This window comes from Epinephelus moara, chromosome 9, assembly GCF_006386435.1.
Source record: "Epinephelus moara isolate mb chromosome 9, YSFRI_EMoa_1.0, whole genome shotgun sequence".
NCBI classification, from domain to species: domain Eukaryota; kingdom Metazoa; phylum Chordata; class Actinopteri; order Perciformes; family Serranidae; genus Epinephelus; species Epinephelus moara.
The window spans coordinates 13,113,080-13,135,724 of NC_065514.1; the positions used below are offsets into that span (position 1 = coordinate 13,113,080).

Genomic DNA, 22,645 nt, shown 5'->3' on the forward strand with positions numbered 1-22,645 from the left:
GAGTCGTCGTTTCAGTCGGGGACCCAACCGCAAACAAAGTAGTTATAATCCACTAGTCTGTTGTGTGCTTCATCGGCTCGCCGTAACCTTAGGTCTGGAGGAGGCGGCCATTTGTAACGACGATCGTGTCCACACCGGGCAAATCGGTCAAGTTGTGGGAACATAATCACTTTCCTTTGTTTTGTTTGGATCATATCCAACATTATGTTTCATTTTCAGAGAACACCTGCCGCCTGTAGGATCATCCAACTCTTCCCACACCTGAAATTCGCGCGCCATGTTTGTCACGTGACTGCAAAACCACACCCACCTGGCGTTCAGGTGGTGTCAGAGTAACCGGAAGTTGCGCCCGCTCAAACCGGAACAACAACACGGGAAGTCTGCGATTTTCTTAAAATCTTGTTTGATAAAGTTTTTTATTTGTCCAAATGAACATGTGCAAAACACAGGTAATTTATAACAGCAAATGTAAATACAAAATATTAAAATAAATAAGTGAACTAAGTTTATGTGACAGCTACTGTTTGTGAATAAAAAAAATAGCTTTTAGAATAACAATAAATTAGATTTTCAAGAATGTTATGATTTAGATTATAAAAATAATAAATAATATCCCTAAGTTTTGAAATTTAGTGAGTATTTTGATACACAAGTTGCCGAGTTGGCGTCATATATGCATAAACATAAGGGACAAAAGTAATTGGTCAGTTAATAGTTAATTTACATATTGCATGTCAATTACTTTCACATGTAATTTCTAATATGGTATTGGGTTGTAATATGAATGAATGATGAATATTCACTCACGAGAGGTTATAGGCTCTGTGTGATTGAATACAACACATCGTCTTTGTGGCATCCATGTTTTTTCCACATTTTGGCGTAAAAGCTCATGAGCACACCAAAGTTGGAAGAAAGACTTCTCCGCTTGGGGGATGGGAACATCCAAAGAGGACATGAAAGCAGCATTACACAGGTACAGTTACATAGAAAAAGAAAATGAGACCAAAGGGGAAGCAAAGAGGAGAATAAGAAAGACAGAGAAATAACACCATGTCTGACCTTATCTGGTTCCTCTCCTTCTCCATCTCCACACTCTCTGCCTCCAGGAACTGGTTACGCTGGAAAACACACACACACACACACACACACACACACACACACCATGAAAATAGCTATGGGTGCAAACTACATAGGTTTAAATACCAAAACATATTATACTGCAGCACCAACTAGCAGTCATTCTGGCTCAAGAATTCTGCTACTTATGGTAACAAACCATATGTTTCCAGCAGAACTACATGTGCTTGAATCCCAAAATGAACGTGGCGAGGCTTACCTTCTGGAGGACGTCCATCTGTTTGGTCAACTCCTCTATGTAGTCTTTCTTATTTGGTGCTCCCAGAGTGGCAGAGCGCATGCTGTAGTGGGTGGTGGTGGGTACCACCTGTAGTGACAAAATTACACATTTAACAAAAAAAACTTATAGTGTGGACACAATGATAGAGTGTGTGTTATCCGTTTGTGAGCAAACGTACAGTGTTGGTGACCTCGTTCCTCCTCCTCAGAGTGTCGTAGGCAGAGAATCGGGGGCGGGAAGAGGCGAGGGTTGGCGTGGGCATGCTCACTGGACTGGTGCTGCGGCTGTTGAAGCTGTACAGGTTCATCTCTGAAGTGGCAGGAGACAGTCCGCCTGTTACCTGGGGATGAGGAGAGGAGAGGGGGCAGAGAGGAGGTTCAGTATCTTGCCATAGTCAGCCTCAGAAGACCAAGCTTGAATGTTGTGTGAAACAGTTGTAAAAGTAATAACCTGCATAGTATACTATTAATGTCAATTTTAGATAAAACATTAGATTCAGCTGAAATTTTCAGTATTTGAAGGATTTTGTTTACATCCAAATTGTGTTGCCTGCTTAAATATCAATTTATTATTATTCGGTGATATTAAGAGTGTCTCTAAAGCTACATTATCTTTATAAAATACAGAAATAAGAAACCTTTTTTCCACAACATACCTTGAATTCAGACATTCGGTACATGGGGTTGTAATCCATGGAGGAAGTCGTGGCGTATGGACTGTTGAACACTCTGGGAGGGCTCTCAACACCCCACTGTACAAACAAACAAACAAGACAGCAATGATTTGATGGCAAACAACAGAACAACAAATGGAGAGAGAGACAAGAGAGCCAGACAGAAAATACAAAAGCCAACAATCAGTGTGAGGACGGAGGGCTCTAACTTCACTGCTGTAAACTGCTACATTTTCATGGACAAAATTTCCAAACTACTTCATGACTTTTCAAGGATCCATAATGTATATATTTTTAATTTCACTTGCCTGGCATTTTTTCCAAACATATCAGATTCAAACTTTATACATTTGTCTTTATGTTAGGCATGGGTTATCCAAGGAAGATTACTGTAACAAAGTCATTACCTACAACAATATTCCATGAGTTTTCCAAAACATTGAATAAGTTTAACTAATTCCATGACTTTTTTTTCAGGCCTGGAAATGTGATTGTGAAATTCCATGACCTTACCAGGTTTTCCATGACTGTAGGAACCTTAATCAAACATGAACAACAACCCTGATAATGTCATACATTTAACACTGCATTAGTCTCCTAAGTGTTATTAAATAAAAAAATCAACAACTTAAAATGTTTTTATTTAACATGTGAGCACATGATGAAGAGGCACATTAAGCTTGAGCGTGGAGCTCACATAGATTATTACAAAAACAGGATGTATGTTACTGGCTAATGGTAAAAAAATGATTACACTGATGACTGAATCATGATGTTATGATCAGCTGTTAATTACATATGATTATATGTGGTAAATTACCAAATTAAATACTTATATTTGTATTATTTATTATGATTTACACAAGTCAGACCTAATATTGCATTGAACGTGCTTACATTCATTAGATTTGATTGATTTGAGGCACTCTTAACATTGTATAATTCAGAGTTTCTCATACTTTCATAAGACAAATCTCTTTTTGTTGGACATCTTCACAATTTTAAGATCTAAAACAGGTTAAAAAGTCAGAAGAAGTTGAGAAACTCTGGTGTAATTGAGTATTGTGAAAACAGTAATCAGGGCGGCCAATAAGAAACCTTAAATCTGTGTTTTGTCCAGGCGATGGTGTTGTTCAACAACTGGAAAGGAAAAATTCTATTATACATTGGCTGCATAAAACATGTATCATCTGTCATATTTTGCTGGAAATACTTGAACACTGGGTCGGTCTCTCTGGGACCACACAGAGATAGCCCACCTGACTCCAATTTTAAAATCATTACATTGGTTACCTGTCTGTCACAGAATTAATTTCAAAATTTCTTTATTGGTTTTTAAATCACTGAATGGTTTTGCCCCAACTTATCTGTCCGACATAGTCAAGATATATGTGCCTGCTAGACCCCTAAGATTCTCTGACTCAAATCTTTTGACCGTTCCAGAGGTCCGTTGCAAAGTGAGTCAATTTAGTTACTCACTTGAGAGTAGATTTCTATTTCTGTATGTTAAAAAAAAAAAGAAAAAAAGAAAGAAAAGATGCCAGCACTCACAAATGTCCTTTTCGTAAATGTAATAAACCAACTTGGGTGGCGTTACCAGAAACACAAACGTTTCGACAGAAAGTCTTCTTCAGTGTGAGTATGTTAATCATCATTACGCAATGTTTAATTAAAAGTGTCATTTTTTTTTAAAAAAAAGGTGGATTTAATTAGATTCAGGATAAGAGATGTCTAAAATCAATATGCAACCTTTAAAGCTGATTGTTGAGTGTCTTGAGAATTTTGAGATCTAAAACGAACAAGACCAGGCAAAAGTGAGAAACTCTGGTATTAATAAAGTTTGTAATAACCACACCAAACATCCCCACTTTACTAACTAACTCTGGTCTTATTATTGGATCATTAAAGTCTAATTTTACAAAATACTTCTTCTAGTTAAGTGAGAAATCAACTTGTTTCAAGACTTTTCTATGAGCAGCATCTTGAAACAAGACAGAATAGGAGAGAATACATGAAAATACCACTTTACATTTCATTGATCCTGCAGATTTTTTCACTTGTTTAAGACAATAATACTTTAAGGTTTCAGTAATGATAATATAAGATGGGGATTTTTGCAGTGCATGGCCAATAAGAGACCCAAAAGCTACGTTTTGTCCAGGAGATGGCACTGTTTAATAACAGGTCCTGTGTTTCTGAAACACAGATATGACAGATATCTGATCATCATCAAAACTGTCTGTAATCTCCACAGTTCGCCTCACTCACCCTGTCAGACGTAGTGTCCCAGTCCCGTGAGGCCAGGGACTCCAGGGAACCTTTAAAGTGGTTCAGCCCCAGCCGGTTGGTCTCCCATCGCGCCAGCCTGGGGCCGTTCTCCCCCACCGTCCCGCCGCCTCCTGGGCCATCTGCATCCCTGCCGCTCAACCCGTTGGTTTTGGGCTCCTTGTTGAGGAACAGCTGATATTTCGGGTTCTGGGTGGGTGGCACGGCTCGGGGTGTGGTGGGCTCATCCTCAGACGGGCTGTCGGGCTGCTTGTTTGAATCAAACTCAGACTCCTGGAGAAGATGGGCAGAGGGTGGGGAAGGAGGGATGAAATAAACCCGACTTAGATATGTACCTCTGCTGGAGGGCAAGTACTCACCAATCAACCCGGGGGAACAAATATAGACGTGGTATGGATGAATTCACTGAGCATAAGCTGATATGAATATATGACACAAAGAAAAAAAACATGGCATGAAGGGGAAAGTTCTAGGGGTTTTTAAGTTCACAAAAAAGTTTTCAGAGGGAAAAAAAAGATACCTATTAATTGACACAACTGTATTAAACTTCTATGGAAATAAGTCAACATCAACTTGCACTAGCTTTCTGCAATTTATCCCCAAATATTTCCAGCTCAGGCCTTCATCAAGGTGCTAAATGGGGTTTCTTTGAAGCTGAAGTCAACTTTTCTGGGCACTATGGAGCAGAAGAACGCTGCAAGTGCCACAAATCTCTTACATATTTCTTAATCTTTATTGTAATGAAGAGTTTCATGTTGATACAAGCTGTAGACATGTTCCACCTGTGAATCACTTAACACTGTCTACAGGAAAAATGAATGAAACCTTTACTTCTGGAACTAGAAGTGTCCGAAATAGTCCCTCCCACTTTGTGACTTTATGAACCTTTGGTACAATCGTAATGAAGGAAGCTTCGCTTAAAACATTTGGGAGTAAACAGTGGGAGAGAAGTTGATTTTGAAGGAGGTGTGGAATTGAATCACATGACTCAGAGTCAAGCCATGAACCTAATGATTAAATATAAAAAGACTTGACTTCTACACCAAGGACTTATGACTTCACTTAGATTTAAGGCTTTTGACTAAGAGTGATCGATACTGATATCCTCCCCAAGCCCAAATATTAAAGGTTGAAAAAGTCTGCAAGATTGGATTTAATTCTCTGAAAACAAGTTCAATTCGACAGCAGCCGATCACAATCCATGATCAGCAGGGAAAGTTGTGTTTGGCAGAGCAGACTTGAAACACAAAGTTTAGAACTTGGGCTTGACTTGGGAATCGACTTTGGACTTCACAACCAAGATTTTTGGCTATGACTTTCTTGTGACTTGCAAAACAATGACTTTGCCCCATCTTTGAACATACTGTAGATAATATGCACAATAAGTTGCTGCACTCATGGTTCTCACCAAGCAAATTATCAGACAGAAACTCAAGCAAACATAATTCAAAAATTCACAAATGTTTGCCCCAATCACTGTCATTTGTCCCAATTACTGCAATCATGCAGTAAAAATCAACACAGCCATGGCATGAAGCTTGTTGGTATCATTTTAGGCCAAAGACAAAAATGGCGACACATGAAGCTCATTTACAGCGAAAGAATCAAAGACAGGTTAGAGTTAAATCTGTGAGTGAGTTCTGCCATTTTGATTAGTACGCTTGAAGATGCTTCAGAATCTTGTCATGGTTTTATGCTTTCCAGCCGTCATGCGGATTAATCAGTGCTTTCATCATGCAAGAGGATGCATTTCAAAAACCTGCAGCGCCATGCTGTTGTGTCGTCTTCACGCAGAGAAGATGCAGAGCTTTTCGTTTCATGCAAGGGCACCAAAATGGCTGGTCAGGAGTTTGTTTGTTTGTTTGCTTACCGATCCCATGCCGGAGTCAGCCACCGAGTCTCTACCAGAGACTGGGGTTTGCATTTTGTTCTTTGCTTCTGAGTCAGTCTTCTTAGCGCTGCTTCCTACTGGACAATCAATTCTCGCAGTGATCTGACTAGTACTGGTGCTTCTCTGAGCTGATCGAGCCACATTCTGACCGGTCTCCCTGAACGGAGGCGTCACAGTGATGCTGGGAACTAGAACCTCATCTTGTCCGACACTAATTGGTGTGGATGGACTCGACCTAGACTTTGGAGACTCAAGAGCCTCTGCAGAAGGAGATTTTGCGACTTTCCCTGCTCCAGAGGTGGGGCTCTGTGGGGCATCTGAACCAGAGAACTTATTGATCAGGTCTTTGACGCTGCCGGCTCGGCGCAGGTTTGTACCACGGGACAGACCTGCAGCTGGTTTCTTATGATTGGCACTCCAGGCCTGCTTTGCCTCTTCTTCATTGGTGGTTTGGTGAGGACTAATTGGTGACTGGGACGAAGTGGAATCGGGTGAATGCTGAAAGAGGTGAAGACAATAACAGATCCTCAAAACAATGTTAGCCAGGAGTTTGAGCAGCACATGTAGCAGGTTAGTGGTGAGTGATATGACAGAAAATTTAGACCATGGTAGCTATCACTTCAGTATTTCTGGGTGCATTAGAACATTGTAGGCAATGATGCAAACTTATAAGCGGGGCTGCTTCGTGGCCCGCCGGCAACGCTGTATCCACTTCTCTTTAAACAGCCATGTACCACAAGGTGTTGAGGCACAATGTGTTTACTTCCTGTTTTACTTAGGTGATAAAACCACTTAGCTGTTAATCTGTGATTCGTCTGGCTGTTTTAAGGTATAACAAGCAGGTCTGGTTAAGGTTAGGCACAAAAAGCACTTGGTTAGGGTTAGGAAAAGGTAATAGCTGGGGTTAAATTAATCACTTGAAACATGGGACATGAAATCTTGCAGGAGTTCTTGGAAAGCTGGGGCTATCATCCAGACATAGCCGCAAAATGGAAGACGTGTTGTTACTTCCTCTTACAAACATTACAAAACATTTTCCTATAAATGTAAAAAGCAGTTAGTTTACATTAACACTTGGTTAATCTCCAACATTAGATTCAAAGACATCGTTCCATCACTTAGATTTCAACTTTAAAAGCAGCATGTTAATGGTGCGCTTTTCTCTCCCGTCTTTAGTATGTCGATGTTGTTGATTGTTGAAACGCATGCATAATGACATGAAGCCCAGTGTGTGTGGTGTGTGTGTGTTCCTATTCTGACATAAATCCCTCTTGAGGAAGTGCAACATCTGCTCGCTCATCTGAAAAATCATCCCCCCTCCCCCGAAACACAACATCCCACTTTCACACAGAAATAAAAGGACAGATAAATATATAAACAGAATTTAAAATTGGAAAAAAAACACAGTAAAAAAAAGGAAGAAAGAGAACATGGCAACATTTTTTTTGCCAAAAAGCCACTTGATTAAATCCAACTTTAATTGAAATCATAACAAGGAAGCTGATGCCACTTAGAGAAATTAAGTGGCGAACGTCCAGGGGTTTAACTTTCGGGGCTCGAGGGTCCAAAGCATTGAGTGGCCTTAATCCAGGGTCTCGCCTGGCCGCCTCCTCCAGGGATGGTGAGCCAAGCTGGGGTGGGAGAGGAGCCGGCGCCTGGGAGGACTGAGAGGGCTGGGGTTTAGGATCGCTGCTAATCACCGCGGTATTAAAATGTTTACAGGCCGTGGTGGGATTAGCTCTGAGCTGATGATTTTTAATGTTATTATTTTTGCCCTGTGAGCTGAGTGCACTCCGTTTGGCCTCTCTGAGCCTCATGATATGAAGAGACAGGGACACAGTCGCTGGTGATGAAATGTGTGTGTTCTTGTATTTCTGTCCTTATGTAAAGCACATTTATTGTGATGAGTTTCTCAACATTCAGGTCAAGCTTACATGGGATCACTGGATCAGCAAACACAGTCACAGGAGACTGATTAATTAATATAATATACTCTAAATAAATGATTAAATATGATGAAAATAATTCATCATGTGTTTTTTTTTACAGCAGCTTATATTCTGATTTAAATGCCTAAATATGTGTGTCATTCTCTGTGTATATGGAGATGAGGAAAATACCAGAGATTCCTCTCAATATAAAACACACAAACTGTGCAGCATCATTATGACCTCAAGAGTCATTTGAGGGCTGTTTTAATGATTTGCACTACATTGTACCAACATATGCTCACAGTCTGTGTGATACCTTGGTCAAGTGATGCATTCAACCTTTTGAAACCTCAGCAAATTGGCTTGATTTCTTTCAAAGACACTGAAAGAAGGCAATGAGCAATGAAAGAAGAAATAACCCAAAAAAATAGCAAGAAATTGGTAAAAACAGAAAATTCTAAACAAGAAAATTTAAAAAAGAAAAAGAAAAAAAGGAAATGACCTGAAAATAGTGCTTAAAATGTTAATAATGCCATACCATAATTTTAAATATGTAACAATAATTATCATTATGAATACAGTTTTTCCCTAGCTAAAAAAAATAATTTTCTTAATCTTTTCTTAATCTCTGCTCACTGCCTTTTCCCCCATGATTTTGAAAAAAAAAGCAGTTTAAATACTACTTTTAAATACTTAAATACTAATACAAGGCATCTAAAAGCAGCACAAGAAAAGTGATGTCGCTCCAGGTCTCAAAAGGTTAACATAAATTTATGTACTCAACATTAAATTATGCAGGTTAGGTTTAGTAAAACAAAAATATGAGGTTTAGGTTTGGAAAGTTAAGTTACATAGGGTAGATTTAGAAAAGTAAAATACACAACTTGGGTTTAGGAAAGTAAAGTTAGGTAGGTTGGATTTAGGATAAGAATCATGGTTGGGTGTGGTCACGTTACATACTTAACAAAACATGAAGATGTACCTTAAAATAACTTAAAGTTCACCTGGTTGCCCACAAGACAGGAACACTGTTCTGCTGGGGAAAGTCCTGTGTTTGTTTGACCCATCCACCACCCTAACCTGCCTCCTTATACAGACTTTCACTCTTAATGCTCCCTCCATCTTTACTCTCAACAGCGCAATTGTCTCATGATCACAGCCGTCATGGTTACATGGGCTATATATGAATTCTGGTGCATTACTTTTTTGTAAATATAAATAGGAAGAGTGCATAAGAGCAGTTGGATTGCACAGGTGTTTGTACAAAGCACTTAAGGACTTGACTTAATCTTTATTCTATTAGGTACGCTTGAATGTATAAATGTGATTACACCTCAGATATTTTGTACACATGGACACTCTGGAGTTAGGCATCAGAGTCCACAGACTTAAAATGTGGACTAATAGGTTTGTACACATGTACATCTACCCTGAACTTGTCCTTTCAGATGGTCTGCATTAATTTGCGCTGTTAATGACTTCTTTCTTTTTTCTTTCTTTTTTTTTGTTCTACTAACCTTTTAAACCTACACAGGAAATCTGAAAATAGTTGAAAGAAATGCACCTTAAATTTTATGATATCATAGAAACGAATGTTTAGCAAAACACAGAAAGATGGGCAGACAGAGCTTCATTCAGGAAAACCAGGTCCATATTCCCCAAAGTCCTGTCCATACACACACACTTTGGTTCTCCATTCCCTGTGGCCTCACTACAGTACAGACATATGGTGTAGAGCTGTACACCATCTGACCCAGATATGTGACGGCAATGCATCCTGGGAAATACAGTGAATGCCTCACTGATGTCGGGTGCAGAAGTGCTCAGGCTTTTTTACCCCAGAATATAAGTTCAGGACCCGACATGATGACGTGCTGCTCTGATTTAGTTGAGGAGTATGAGCACACACTTTATCTTCTGTGCATTTTCCATAATGTAACTCAACACTGTCCTTACCAGGTAAACTTCCACACCTACAGTTCAGTTAAATTTTGTAGTTGCTGATGATGCTGATGACATCCCTATGACATCACCAGGGTCACTTTCTCAGACTTGCCAAAGCTCCTCCATGACTCTTTTTGACCAGTAAATTAATCCCGATATGTAGAATCAGTGGGGTCACTGCCGTGGCTCCATCTCTCAGATATTACACTAAGAAAAATGTAATTTGGCGTGGAAGGTGTTGGAAATGTTTGTAAGAGTTTACATGGATTTCTGTGATGGACAGGCTGGTTTACTCAGAGATCACACAGAGATTCAGCTCTTGGCCATCTGCACACCGAACAGTTGAAACTTTTCAAGTCGGGAACAATAAATTTGATCATCTGTCAGGACCAAACTTGCCTCCTCCGTTTTTAGCTAAAAGACTTCCAAACATTTCATTATTCCTGTGTTTGTGGCCACCTCACAGCTTTGAGGAGGATGACGAAGACAAACGTCGTCAGGTCAAATTCAGTTCACAGTGACTCCAAAAACTCTAAAAGGAAGGGTGTTTCCTCATGACATAAAATCTAAGGAGAGAAACTGAGAAAAATGTTGCTGGTTTGAAATGTTTTCTACTTTCCTTCGCTTGCGTGACAGCTCTTATTTATGTTCCAGCTTCTCCTGATTGTCTTCAAGCTTCTTTGGGTTCTTTGGGTTCTGCTTGTTTTCTAGCTCCTTCAGATTGTTTTCTGTTTTCCTCGTGTTTCGTTCCAGCTTCATCTGTTTATTTTCTTGCTTCTGGTTGTTTTCCAACTTCTTTTTTTTTTTTTAGCTTCTTTTGGTTGATTTCTAGCTGCTTTTCAATTTCTTCTGAATGTCTTCTAGCTTCTCCTAATTAGTTTTAGCTTCTTCCAGCTGTGTTCTACCTTCTACAGGTTGTTTTTCTAGCATGTACTGGTTATTCTCAAGTTCTTTCAGGCAGTTTATTTTTAAAAGGGTGACCCTGAATAGTCGACTTTTTCACAATTGGAGCTAAGGAAAATGTGGTTATGAAACAAAGAATCATTCCACTTGGGTTATGCAGGAGTGCTAAATGTCCGATTTTACTTATAATTGCGTAGTTGCTCCCAATAATTCATGATATATAGCCTATTTGGGTATAAATTTATTAATCAGGGCGCTCAGAGAAGAACATAGCACAAGCAGAGCGCTAGATATGTTTGGAATTTATATACGATTAGCTGTAAAAGTCAGCTGTTTGAAGCTTACGGCTCTCGAAACAGCTAAGAAACGGAAGAAGAGAAACTAAATTAAGTGACGAATTGTGTCTGTCTCTCTATGTCTACTTAATTTCAGGACTATAGACAGTGGTGCTCCCACAAACAGCGCTAGATGGTATACATCCTATTATAAAATAGGTTCTTATTAAAAGTCAACAAGACAAAGAGTTTATTTTGGTGTTTCAGCTCTTTTGTCTGGTGTGGAAAAATAGAAGTCAATGTTGCAAATGAGAATACGGATCAATGAGGGAAAAAAACACGACTCAATCGTTGATAAGCAAGACTTAGTTGTCTATCTAGACTTAAATTCTTAGTCGGAGACAACTGAGTTTTCAAGCCTTGTAGTTTTGCATCATAACTTCACATGGTTGTTTTCTAGCCTCTTCTGGTTGTTTTCCAGTTTCTCGTACAGTGTTCTGTTTTTTTTTGTGTTGTTATTCAGCTTCTTCAGAGTGGTTTCTTTCCTCTTTAGGTTGTTTGTAGCTTTTTAATTTGTTCTTTTAGCTTCTTCAGGTTGTTTTCAGGGTTGTTTTGTACTTTCTCCTGGGTGTTCTTTTAGTTCCTTATTTGCTTTTAGTTGTTTCACAGATAATGGAAACGAGAGGCTAGGGGGGCCACGGCCTGGGTATTTTTTTGGAGTCTGATATACTTCTAGAAATATTTTATGAACTCAATACATCAGTTATATAGGCCTATGTCTGTTTTAATGCATGTGCTCCCCATTCAGATGCGTCCTCCGCCCAGGAGATGTTTTTTAGTTTGTCTTGGAAAATATTTTAAAAGAAGACTTTACGCAGTGACAGAAGATAATTACTGTGCATATTAACATTCCTGCCGCAGTCCATGTCTTCAGATCAGAAGAAGAATCAGAAGAATCTTACAAACATGACTTTCACCCTCAGCACTTCTTAGTGCTTCCAACTTTTCTCACTTCTTCACTTTCTCCTCACACAGACACCTCTCCCAGTCTAAACTCACAGCCAGAGTTATTACTGTGAGACACACGTATCACCTCAACATCAAACAGCATTGTCCAAGTTGTTGGTGTGACACGCAGATGCAAACAAGCAGATGCAGTTAAACGCTGCACACACAAAAGCAAAACTGTCACTGCAGCACAGAGAGAGAGAGAGAGGAAACAACAGCGTAATAAAAAATAAAATATATAACCAATTAGTGGCAGCAGTCTTGTGTTGGACACGTACGTCTCTCACAGAGAGCAAAACGTCGAGCGATGTTTGGCCCGAGGCAATCTGCTTGGCAATATGTTCCTGTGTTGTTGTTGTTGCCCCCCCCACACACACACACACTCCTCCTCCCCTCTCCATGGCAGTAAATAACAGAAATTATTAACCAACCGGCGCTCGGCCCTTAAAGCCAGCCCATTTTTACACTTTGCTTGCCGTCAATTATCCCTTCAGCAGGAATATTTGTTACAAATCAGGCTGAAATCTGCTCCAACTAATCCTGGATGTTTCCTTATTTCACGTGGGAATGACAAAAATGAGCTCAGATGTATGATCGTGGGGAAAGCCTGTCAAAGATTAGTGATATGTTATTATGGAAAACTAAAAGCAGCTTACTGAAGGTCCCCACGTCCTGTATGTTGTAGAGCAACACTGCACTTTTTTTCAGCATTCATGGCCTGGCCTGTGCCCAGTAGGCCCGTTCAGTAATCTGTCAGTGGGTACAAAAGTATAACAGTTGAACACTTTCTGAAACAATTAATTCCATTCATTCATCTTCCGTAACCACCTGTTCGGGGTCGCGGGGGGCTGGAGCCTATCCCAGCTGACATTGGGCGAGAGGCAGGGTACACCCTGGACAGGTCACCAGACTATCACAGGGCTGACACATAGAGACAGACAACCATTCACACTCACATTCACACCTACGGACAATTTAGAGTCACCAATTAACCTGCATGTCTTTGAACTGTGGGAGGAAGCTGGAGTACCTGGAGAAAACCCACACTGACACAGGGAGAACATGCAAACTGTACACAGAGGAGCTCCCCCACCCCAGGGTGTGAGGCGACAATGCTAACCACTGCGGCCCTGTGCCACCCACAATTATTCCTATATCATAAATATTAACCAGTATATTAAACTGAGGAGAAATGCACAAAAATAGTGCGCTGACTTCTTCTTGCACTCAATAACATCGTCCTGCATCTGTCCTACTCTCTAGTGTCTCTATACAATGAAACAAAATTAGAATATAATACAACAAAAATCATCAGCACTTCTCACCCACACTGATCTTCGTAAAACACATTTTCTCTAAATATTTCCCCATGAGCATCAAACTGCAGCCCAGATGTCCTTATCTGATGACTAAGTGCACCTGTGTCAAACCTTTATAGAGCATTTTTTTATTTATTTTTGTGATTTTTTGATAGTTACTAAGACGGGGGAATGCTGACAGTTTAGCTCGTCCAGCTGCTCCTCTCAAAAATCCATAAACAGACGTTACCTGAGTTATTACCTAAGCTCTTAATATGCTACTACAATAATAACTTTTGCACAATGCAGTTTGACATGTTGATGGTTTCACTTAGACTATATAACAGAGAACACCAGACATACCAAGCTCACGTTCAGCACAGTGTCTGTGAGCGCTATAAAAGTCTCAAATCCAGAATGGATCACTGAATCTACAAAAACCTCTTTATCAAATCTGATCTAAATCTATTAAATTTATATCTAATCAAAATAAAGTGTGATTATATAAATCCTGGCTCATTTTCTGACGGATTAACCTCAATCAATCTGGTGAAAAGGTTACTGAGCCTCTCTTGGGGCGGAGAGGCTCGTCTAGATTAACAGGGCGAAGCGTGAGACCGCGGGCTGAAGGTGTCGAGGGTCCGAGTTCCCCTCACCCTCCCTGTCCCCTGACACTTAAAGCAGAAACGACATGAGGTCATTTTGCTTTATGAGCTAGCTTTTTGGGGGCGTCAGAGTTATAAACTGCCACAAGTCAAATTCTTTAAATTCTGTCATCTGTGAAATCCAGTTTTGCACTGAGTTGACCTATTTCTATTTAAATCCACTTTACAAGTGACTTCAGCTGCCAGGACATTGAATCAGTGACTAGGTGACAGGTGTATAATTGTCAAACTCTTTATTTTTGACCGTTTGGGGTAAATAATACTGAATGTAATTATGATTAATATGTTTAATCTAAAGATTTGTTTTAGCTTTTTGCCTCTATTAGAGAGGACAGTCTAAGTGTGAAAGAGCTGCAGGCTGAAATTGAACCCATGGCTACTGAGGCAAGGACATTGCCTTCGTATGTCGCCACCAGGTGCCACACAATCAGCATGTTTCTGACCACCAAATCAAAACAAAATGACAGTAGAGTCTGACTTTAGAGCTTTAAAGGTGTGTCAAGACGCCAGTAGTGTGTGGGCTTACACAGACAGCAATGGTTGCAGGGGATTCGATGTGTAATGTGCCTCCAGTGTAAGTTGACTTTGACAGCAGAGACCACTGTTTGCATCCCATCTCCTACCAGCAGCAAACATTTTTTATTCTAACCTTGAAAGTGAACCATCTCTAACCTTGGCTGAACAAAACCTTTGATCAATAGACACTCAGCTTTGAAAGGCTTCACCACCAGGGTCAGAGCCAGATGTTGTAAACATTTGGGGCTCGGCATAAACTTAGTGGGGGGTTCGGGTGCGTGCTACCCTGGGGAGATTTTTCCCCAACCCTATTTTTTTTGATTTTTTAATCATCTGGGAAAACATGACAGTTGCCATGGGAATACGTCTGATTTTGTTTCTAATTGTTATCAAACTGTCTTCATCATTCTGAAACCATAACATAAGAAATCTGTTGATTTTTTATTGTCCATTGTGATCCACTGAAATTAATCGTGACTGATACTGTATGAATTCAGCTGTTAAATATGAAAAAGTAAACTAAAAAATCTACTCCAGTCGCTCAAATGATCGATTTTTGGTGCGGTTTCACTTTTACGTCCTGCTATAAAAATCTGGTATTTTTCAATGGAAACCTGTGCAAACTAAAAAAGGATGAGCCTGATTCATGTTGTATTTCTGTGCGGGAGATGCGGCACGTTGGCAGCCGGCCTGTCTGCTGTTTGTGTTTAAGCTTCACAAGTTAAACTGTGGTGACACTTTGACAGGTTTCCTGTTATAATAAGACTCCAAACCAGGTTTCTTCCCTCATCGTTTCCTGTCACAACTGTGTCAGTCTATTATGGGTTGTTGTTTTTTTTGTTTATTTTTTTTTTTTTTAGGAAATTGATGCTCTGTGTGTGTGTGTGTGTGTGTGTGTGTACGTCTGCATCTTTGTGTGTGTGTGTGACAGACAGAGCCAGATGAGCAGGCAGATGTTTCCTCTGTCTCCACTCCGACTGTCTGAGAAAGACTGACAACAGCTGGACCAATGCCAGACACACATGCACGCGCTCACACACACACACACACACACACACACACACACACACACACACACACACGTAGACAAAGATACGGTGACACTGTTCTACCTCAACAAAACTGCACTGAGGTTTATCTTCATGCTCTATCTTTGCTTTGTTGTTTCACTTTTCTCCACGATACACTGAACTTCACCTTGTTGAACTAAATATTTCAGTTTCTGTTAAAGTCAAAACCAACATTATCTTTTCTTGCAGCAGATTCTGTAAAATGTTGCACTTAAAGTATTCTTAGTTACTTGTACTTGTGTTTAGTTTTACATCTTACAATGTGAGGAGCACCTGCCACCAGATATTTGCTTCTTTATAAATGGTTACAACCCAAAAAAGTTGAAAAGAACTGGTTTAGATAATGAAAATTTAATGTTTTTTTAATAACTAAGTTTCTTTAATTTATTAATTTACAGTACGTAGTGTTAAGGTTAAAGATATTTTAGATTTCAAACTTCCCTCTGAGCCTCTGATTGGTTGTGATGCTATCATGTTTTTTCCTTGTGGAGCGTAAAACGATCTAAAGCTGTAACTAATTATTATTTCTAAGAACAAATAACATATCAATTACAGACTTTTGGTTGGGGATACTTGCAAGCCATGAAGATTTAAGTTGACTGTAAAAATTCCAAAACATGGCAGAAAAACTGTATCTAATGACTCTAAAACTTCCTTTTTTTACTGCTCAGACATCATTTCATCAAGAGGGAAGGACGAATTTTGTCGGAAATGCTGAACGTCGAGCCCAAATCCTCCTCTAGAGAGCTACAGTCTGACTTGCTGCCATGTTGCAGTGCCAACTGCCCAACTGGAGGTCCAGTCCGCTTAAAGTTGCTGTTCAGGCCACCACAAAGAGCCATAGTGAAACACATGTGAATATGTGAAACATCAGACACTTCTACCTTAATTCAGAAAAGAAGCCAAACAACTCATTGACTGTGTCAAATCTGTGGAAGGAAAGTGTGACAGCTTCGGAGGACACAAGTAATATCCTCATAAGGGACCTCTTGAAGGGACAGAGGGCCTGAACCTCAATATTTATCTTGCAGAGTTACTTGAACAGGCCACAGGGCGTTACAGCCTTGTCTTCGCACCAGTGAACGACCCAGATCTCTACTTGTTAGATGTCATTATGACTGTCAGAAAATGCTGAGAAAGACGTTGTACATATGGAACAGCGGATACACAGATTTCTCTGGAACATTGTCCTCTAAAAGAGCTGCGTTTGCAGAGATCTGCCATGTCAGGAGTGGGATATGGATTCATCTGTGTGGTTCGGGTAAGGATAACATTCACAGGAAAAGAGGATGAAATGTCAGTACCTGCTGTGAGACATATTACAGAAAAGGTTGTGCACAAAAACCTTTATCACACTCACAGCATGAGATCATCTAATGCAGAGTGGGACCAATCAGCTCGATGTGTGTTTTGTGCATTTTAAAAATGTCTGGATGTGTTATGACTTTAGCTGGACCCTGGCACCTCGGGTCAGGTGTGCTGTTAGTTTGGTTTCTAATACCCCAAAAACTCACCAACTAACAAACAATAAATATTGTTAAGCATTGTTTTTTTTAGAGGTTTGACTGTGAGACAGGGAAGTAGAACAAACCAACGTAAAGGAGGTGAGACAACAGATCAGAGAGGAGCTGTGGGTGCTGTGAGTGTAGCGGCTGAGTTGAACTGTACCATGTTGTTTTCTGTTTCTGTCTCGTTCTTTCCCTGCATGCTGTGGTCACTCTGTCTGCTGGTGAACGCTTCCCCTCTGAAAGAGAAACATAAAGCGAAATGTTTAAATACCTTTTTTAATTATGTAAATTTAATCAAAGTTAAACTAAATCAGTTATACTCATTTATTTTGTCAGACAGGATGTGGAGTCGGGTACCTGTTGGACTGTTTGAGTATCTTCTGTGTGAAACAGGTGAGTCTCTGCGTCTCTTCCTGGTATCGGTGCAGGTCTTGGGTCAGCAGGTTACGGAGTGTGATCAGTGCCTCTTCTTGGAACACCAACCTCTCTGATTGGAGCAAACACTCGGTGATGGAGGCCTGAAGCTCTCGAAATGCACACAGCTGAAACTGAGGAGGACAAAAAAAGGAAATACAGCGATCTCATTGGTTTACTTAAACAAATAAAGACGATTAGATGCTGTTGAAAGCTGTGGTCCTGGAGTTCAAATTATTTAGTCACACTTTCCATATCTGGTTTCTGATTTTCGTATTGACTCTAAACGTGATGATATTATTGTGATAATCAGCTCATCTGTGTAAATATGAACACAGAAAATGTTTATTAGCAACAAAGTTAGCACATGGCTCTGTGACTCAAAAGTCAGTAGTAGAAGATAGTAACAAATATCTATTTTCCCTTTTGAAAACCTATTCTTATTTCTAAAAAAGCTTTTTTAGATAACCATTTATATGCGATTTGTATCGTTATTATACTTTTTGCTGCACACATTTTTCATTGTGTTTATTTTCTGATGTTTTACTGTCCAATGTTATAATTTTACTTGCATCATTGTTTAACCTTGTGAAAACTGCTCTATAAAATATCTGAGCCACCTAATAAATGTTTAACATCAGTCATAGTTATTATATATCATCATATTTCAGCGTATCTCAGTAACATCTCCAAATATCACACTTTGGCAGAGCCCAAGCTTTTTTCTCTTTTGCATACTTTTTGACACAATGATATTCTTGTTTATTTAACCCACTGTCACCTGTGTGTAAGATATCATGTGGTCACTTACAGTGGACGTCTGAAGACTGGAGTTCCTCTTTAGCTCTTGTTCGGTCTGTTTCTTCTTCTCCTGAAGATTTAGAAGCTCAGTGGTCAGCGGCTGCTGGCGGCCTTCGATCTGCAAGAGTCTGACAACACAAATACAAAATATTTACAAAAATGCACCTTCTGAATTAGAATTCACGCTCAGTGTCAGGTTTGATGAGTAAAATCCACTAAACAGGATATATGCTTTTAAATAAAACTGGGCAATATGACTGGAAAGCTTTACTGTCGCATTCATCTTGATGACAAAAAAAGGTCATCATTTCTTATTTCATACTGGTCTGTTTGATTGTTTGTCCTAATTAATTACAGTATGATACCTTTCTGACATTGCTGAGTGTTTACAGATTGGCTTGTTGAAATTTTAGTTAGATATCACTGGCCTCCAGTGCTATTACTTGCTTAGTTACAGAGGATTCAGACCCTATTAATTGAAAACTTCTATGTGTAAAAACTCTCTTACAGGTCAGTAAGAAATTTGTAGTGTTGGTGTCCTGAAAGACAAAAAAAAAAAGTTTCATTTTCAGTCTTACTTGTAAACTTCACGACTAATTTTAGAGTAAACATGCATTGCTGCAAATATTTTTGATTTTATTAGGTATAAATTGGCAGAAAATACATACTAAGCATGCAAAAAAGGGCCATCTATGCACAAATTAGGATGAAAAGAAGTCTCTCATAAACTTTTCTTTGGTTCATAAAAACACCACCACATGTTAACAAGCTGATATGAAGCATGTGTGAAAAGATATTGAATGTCAATGAACAACTGATAAAGAAAAGGAGCTCTGTCCTGGGAAGCCAAGCTATCATTCCTTATGGACAACATGTCCCACCCCATGCAGGACACTTTGACAGCATTGGGCAGCTCCTTCAGTGACAGGCTGCTTTACCCGCTGTGTTTGAAGGAGAGATACCACAGGTCCTTCCTGCTGCTGTCAGACCATACAACTAACACTGCTCCCAGTAGACCACACATACTAAATCTATGGACAATCAATCACCACTGTAATGTTGAAAATTTCCCCACCGTGGGATGAATAAAGGGTTATCTTATCTTAAAACAATAGCAAAATGCAAAAGATAGTCTTCTGTTTTTGAGGCAATTACTGTAAATATGACATTTCTTTGTGAATGTACACAATGGGAGCCTTTACCCCTGAGGTGCTGCTGTTTTACAGTACATATTTTGCTTGAACACACACTTGAATTCAGTGACAACAGGACTGTTCTGTTCATATTTGTCTTCAAGCAGCTGAGAGATTTACCTGAGAAAACATCTACGACAGATACATCATCACATTTACTCTCGTTTCTGTTTTCGAGGTTTTTTAGAGCTAAAAAATAAAGGTTACTCATGGTCTTCAGATTTGAACAATCAACCCTCTGGTCTTTCTTCCTGATCCCTGAGAGCACTTTTCATCTGCAGATCTGAAAACCAGAACCGGCCACATTGCCACATTAAACATTCCTGACCAGTGGGCTCCTGCCACCCTCTTTGACATGAAACCGTCCCTTCCTTGAACAAACACAGTGGTGTTTTCATAGATACACACAGAGCTGAACGGCTGATCCAGAGCTAGTGATTCATGCTCAGTGTTTAAAGTCAACAGCAGCCCAATATTCAAAACAACGCTCACCACACGCTACAGCAGTAATCACGTGAACACAGCAGTTATCACACCTTCATGTGCTATTGTTCCAGGATTACATTTTGCAGCAGTAGCTGTTGTAGTAGTACCTGTACTTGTACTACACTAGAGATACTACTTGTTGCAATAGCAGCATTAATTACAGTTGTAATATTAGTCTGAGTTGCAGACTTGCATTACTAGCACCAAGAGTAGAAGCAGAACAAATAGTAGTACCACTAAAAAATAGGGGCAGTAGTATCTGTAGGATCAGTAGTAATAGCCTATATTGTAACTACAGTACAGTGCAGTATGGGTAATAATTATGGAAGTACTAGTGGTAGCAGCAGTGTAATAGTAGTAGTACTAGTGTCAGTGTTTGTACAAGAGGTACAACTTGGTGGCAGTGGTAGTAGCCTATAAGTACTAGTAATACTGCTAGAAGCATTTGCACAGTAGTAGTACCAATAGTACTACAGTAGTAGTTGTAGTAATATTATCAGTTGTACTGCCACTACTGCTAGTGCTAGTACTATTAGTGCTGCTAGTGGCAGTAGAAGTAGTCATACTACTGGTAGATGTAGGTGCACTATCACTACTAGTTGACATAGCAGATAGCCGATAGAAGTTGTAGTAGTAGAGTTGTAGAAACTATAGTACTTGTTGTAGCAGTACCAGTGCTAGTGCTTGCACAATTAGTGCTGCTAGTGACAGTAGAAGTAGCTGTACTACTGGCAGTAGATGTACTGAAGTAGCCCTGTAGCCACAGGACTAATGATACAAGTAGACATAGCAGTGTAAAGGTGTAGCAGTACCAATAGAAATTGTAGTAGCAGAACTGTAGTAACTACAGTTTTTGTTGTAGTAGTATCACTGCTAGTGTTTTTACTTACTGCTAATGGCAGTGGGAACAGCCTACCACTGGTAGTAGATATACTGTAGTAGTACTAGCAGCATCACTAATAATATAAGTAGGCAAAGTTGTAGCAATACCCATAGAGGTTGTAGTGGTAAAGCTGTAATAACTAGTATTTGTTGTATGGCACCAGTGCTAATGCTTGTACTACTAGTGCGTCTGGTGGCAGTAGAAGTGGCCGTACTACTGGCAGCAGATGTACTGAAGTAGCACTATAGCCACAGGACTAATAATACAAGTCGGCACAGCAGTGTAAAGATGTAGCAGTACCAAAGAAATTGTAGTAATACAGTTGTAGAAACTATAGTATTTGTTGTACCAGTACCAGTGCTAGTGCTTCTAATGGCAGTAGACGTAGCCATACTATTAGTGGTAGATGTACTGTAGCAGCTCAAGCAGCAGTGCTAATACTGGTAGGCATAGCAGTGTCGTGGTAAAAGTTGCGGTAGTATTAGTTTTGTAACCTACTGCTGCCATTACTAGCAGTCAGTGTAATCGTAATTTAAGAAGCAACATAAGAGTTATGGTAGGAGTACTAAGAGGAGGAATAATAACAGTCTACACACAAACTACAACAGGCAGAAATGAAGGCCTGAGTGAAACACTGCATTCAGACCTCAGAGTGTGATTCAGCATGTGTCCACTGGGAGGCACTAACTCCCTGTAACAGAGTGTGAGAACAGCAGGTGACGAGAGGCAGAGAAGTGTTTTGTTTGCAAGGAAGAAGAGGAGGCTCTTCTGAGGAAAGCCTTTGATGAACTCACTGAAGAAGTGACATCAACATGTAGAGAAAGACAAATGAGTAAAAACGACACAAACAAAGGCACGGCAACACAAAGGCCCTCTGGGAAATATATTAACACTCTGTTAATGAGGTTTTCAAGGAGGCCTACAGACTCCGCTGAGGACAGAAACCTGAAGTAAACCTAAAAGACGAAGATGATGATGACTGATGTACATTCACTCTGTCCTCTTGGGATAAAGACAAAAGTAAATCTTAAACACTGGTAAAGAAAGTGTCTGAGGGCAACAAACTAAGCATTAGATAGTATTGAATGTTGGATTTATGGGTATTTTATTATAAATATGTATGTTTTTAATCATTCTAACAATAAGGGTGATTCGTTCTATTACTTGCCTTTACCTAGTTGGTCATTATATCCACATTACTGATGATTATCAGAAATTCTCATTGTGTAAATATTTTGTAAAAGCACCGGTATTCACCCCTACACTACTGACAAAACATTGATGTCCAAATCAAACTTATCATTACACTATTTTTGATGCACAAAATGTGGGAAGTGACGGTTTTATATTTCACTGGAACTGAATATTATGATTTCATGTAACAAACAAATAGACTGATTCATTGAATTACCCTCTAGCTCTAATGTCAGCATAGATTTAAAAGAATAAAAACATCTTAAAAGCAACAGTCTTATTAAAAATACTATCACATGACATGAAGTGTTCTGTTACAAATACATCTGACCTCGGCCGTGTAGGG

General features: G+C 39.6%; 1 protein-coding gene across 1 annotated transcript in view; it reads right to left on the reverse strand.

Moving 5' to 3' along the window:
- Positions 1–968: 968 nt before the first annotated feature.
- The window catches only part of LOC126395959 (uncharacterized), a 40,830-nt gene continuing 19,153 nt past the window's right edge, over positions 969–22,645 (reverse strand). Inside the window, exons 4-12 of the mRNA XM_050053761.1 lie at positions 18,554–18,671; positions 17,686–17,876; positions 17,489–17,564; positions 6,190–6,708; positions 4,302–4,592; positions 2,016–2,111; positions 1,539–1,700; positions 1,340–1,447; positions 969–1,121 (exon numbers count right to left, since the gene is read on the reverse strand). Coding sequence (XP_049909718.1) covers positions 969–1,121; positions 1,340–1,447; positions 1,539–1,700; positions 2,016–2,111; positions 4,302–4,592; positions 6,190–6,708; positions 17,489–17,564; positions 17,686–17,876; positions 18,554–18,671 — 1,714 coding nt within the window. The remainder of the gene's footprint in view (positions 1,122–1,339; positions 1,448–1,538; positions 1,701–2,015; positions 2,112–4,301; positions 4,593–6,189; positions 6,709–17,488; positions 17,565–17,685; positions 17,877–18,553; positions 18,672–22,645) is intronic.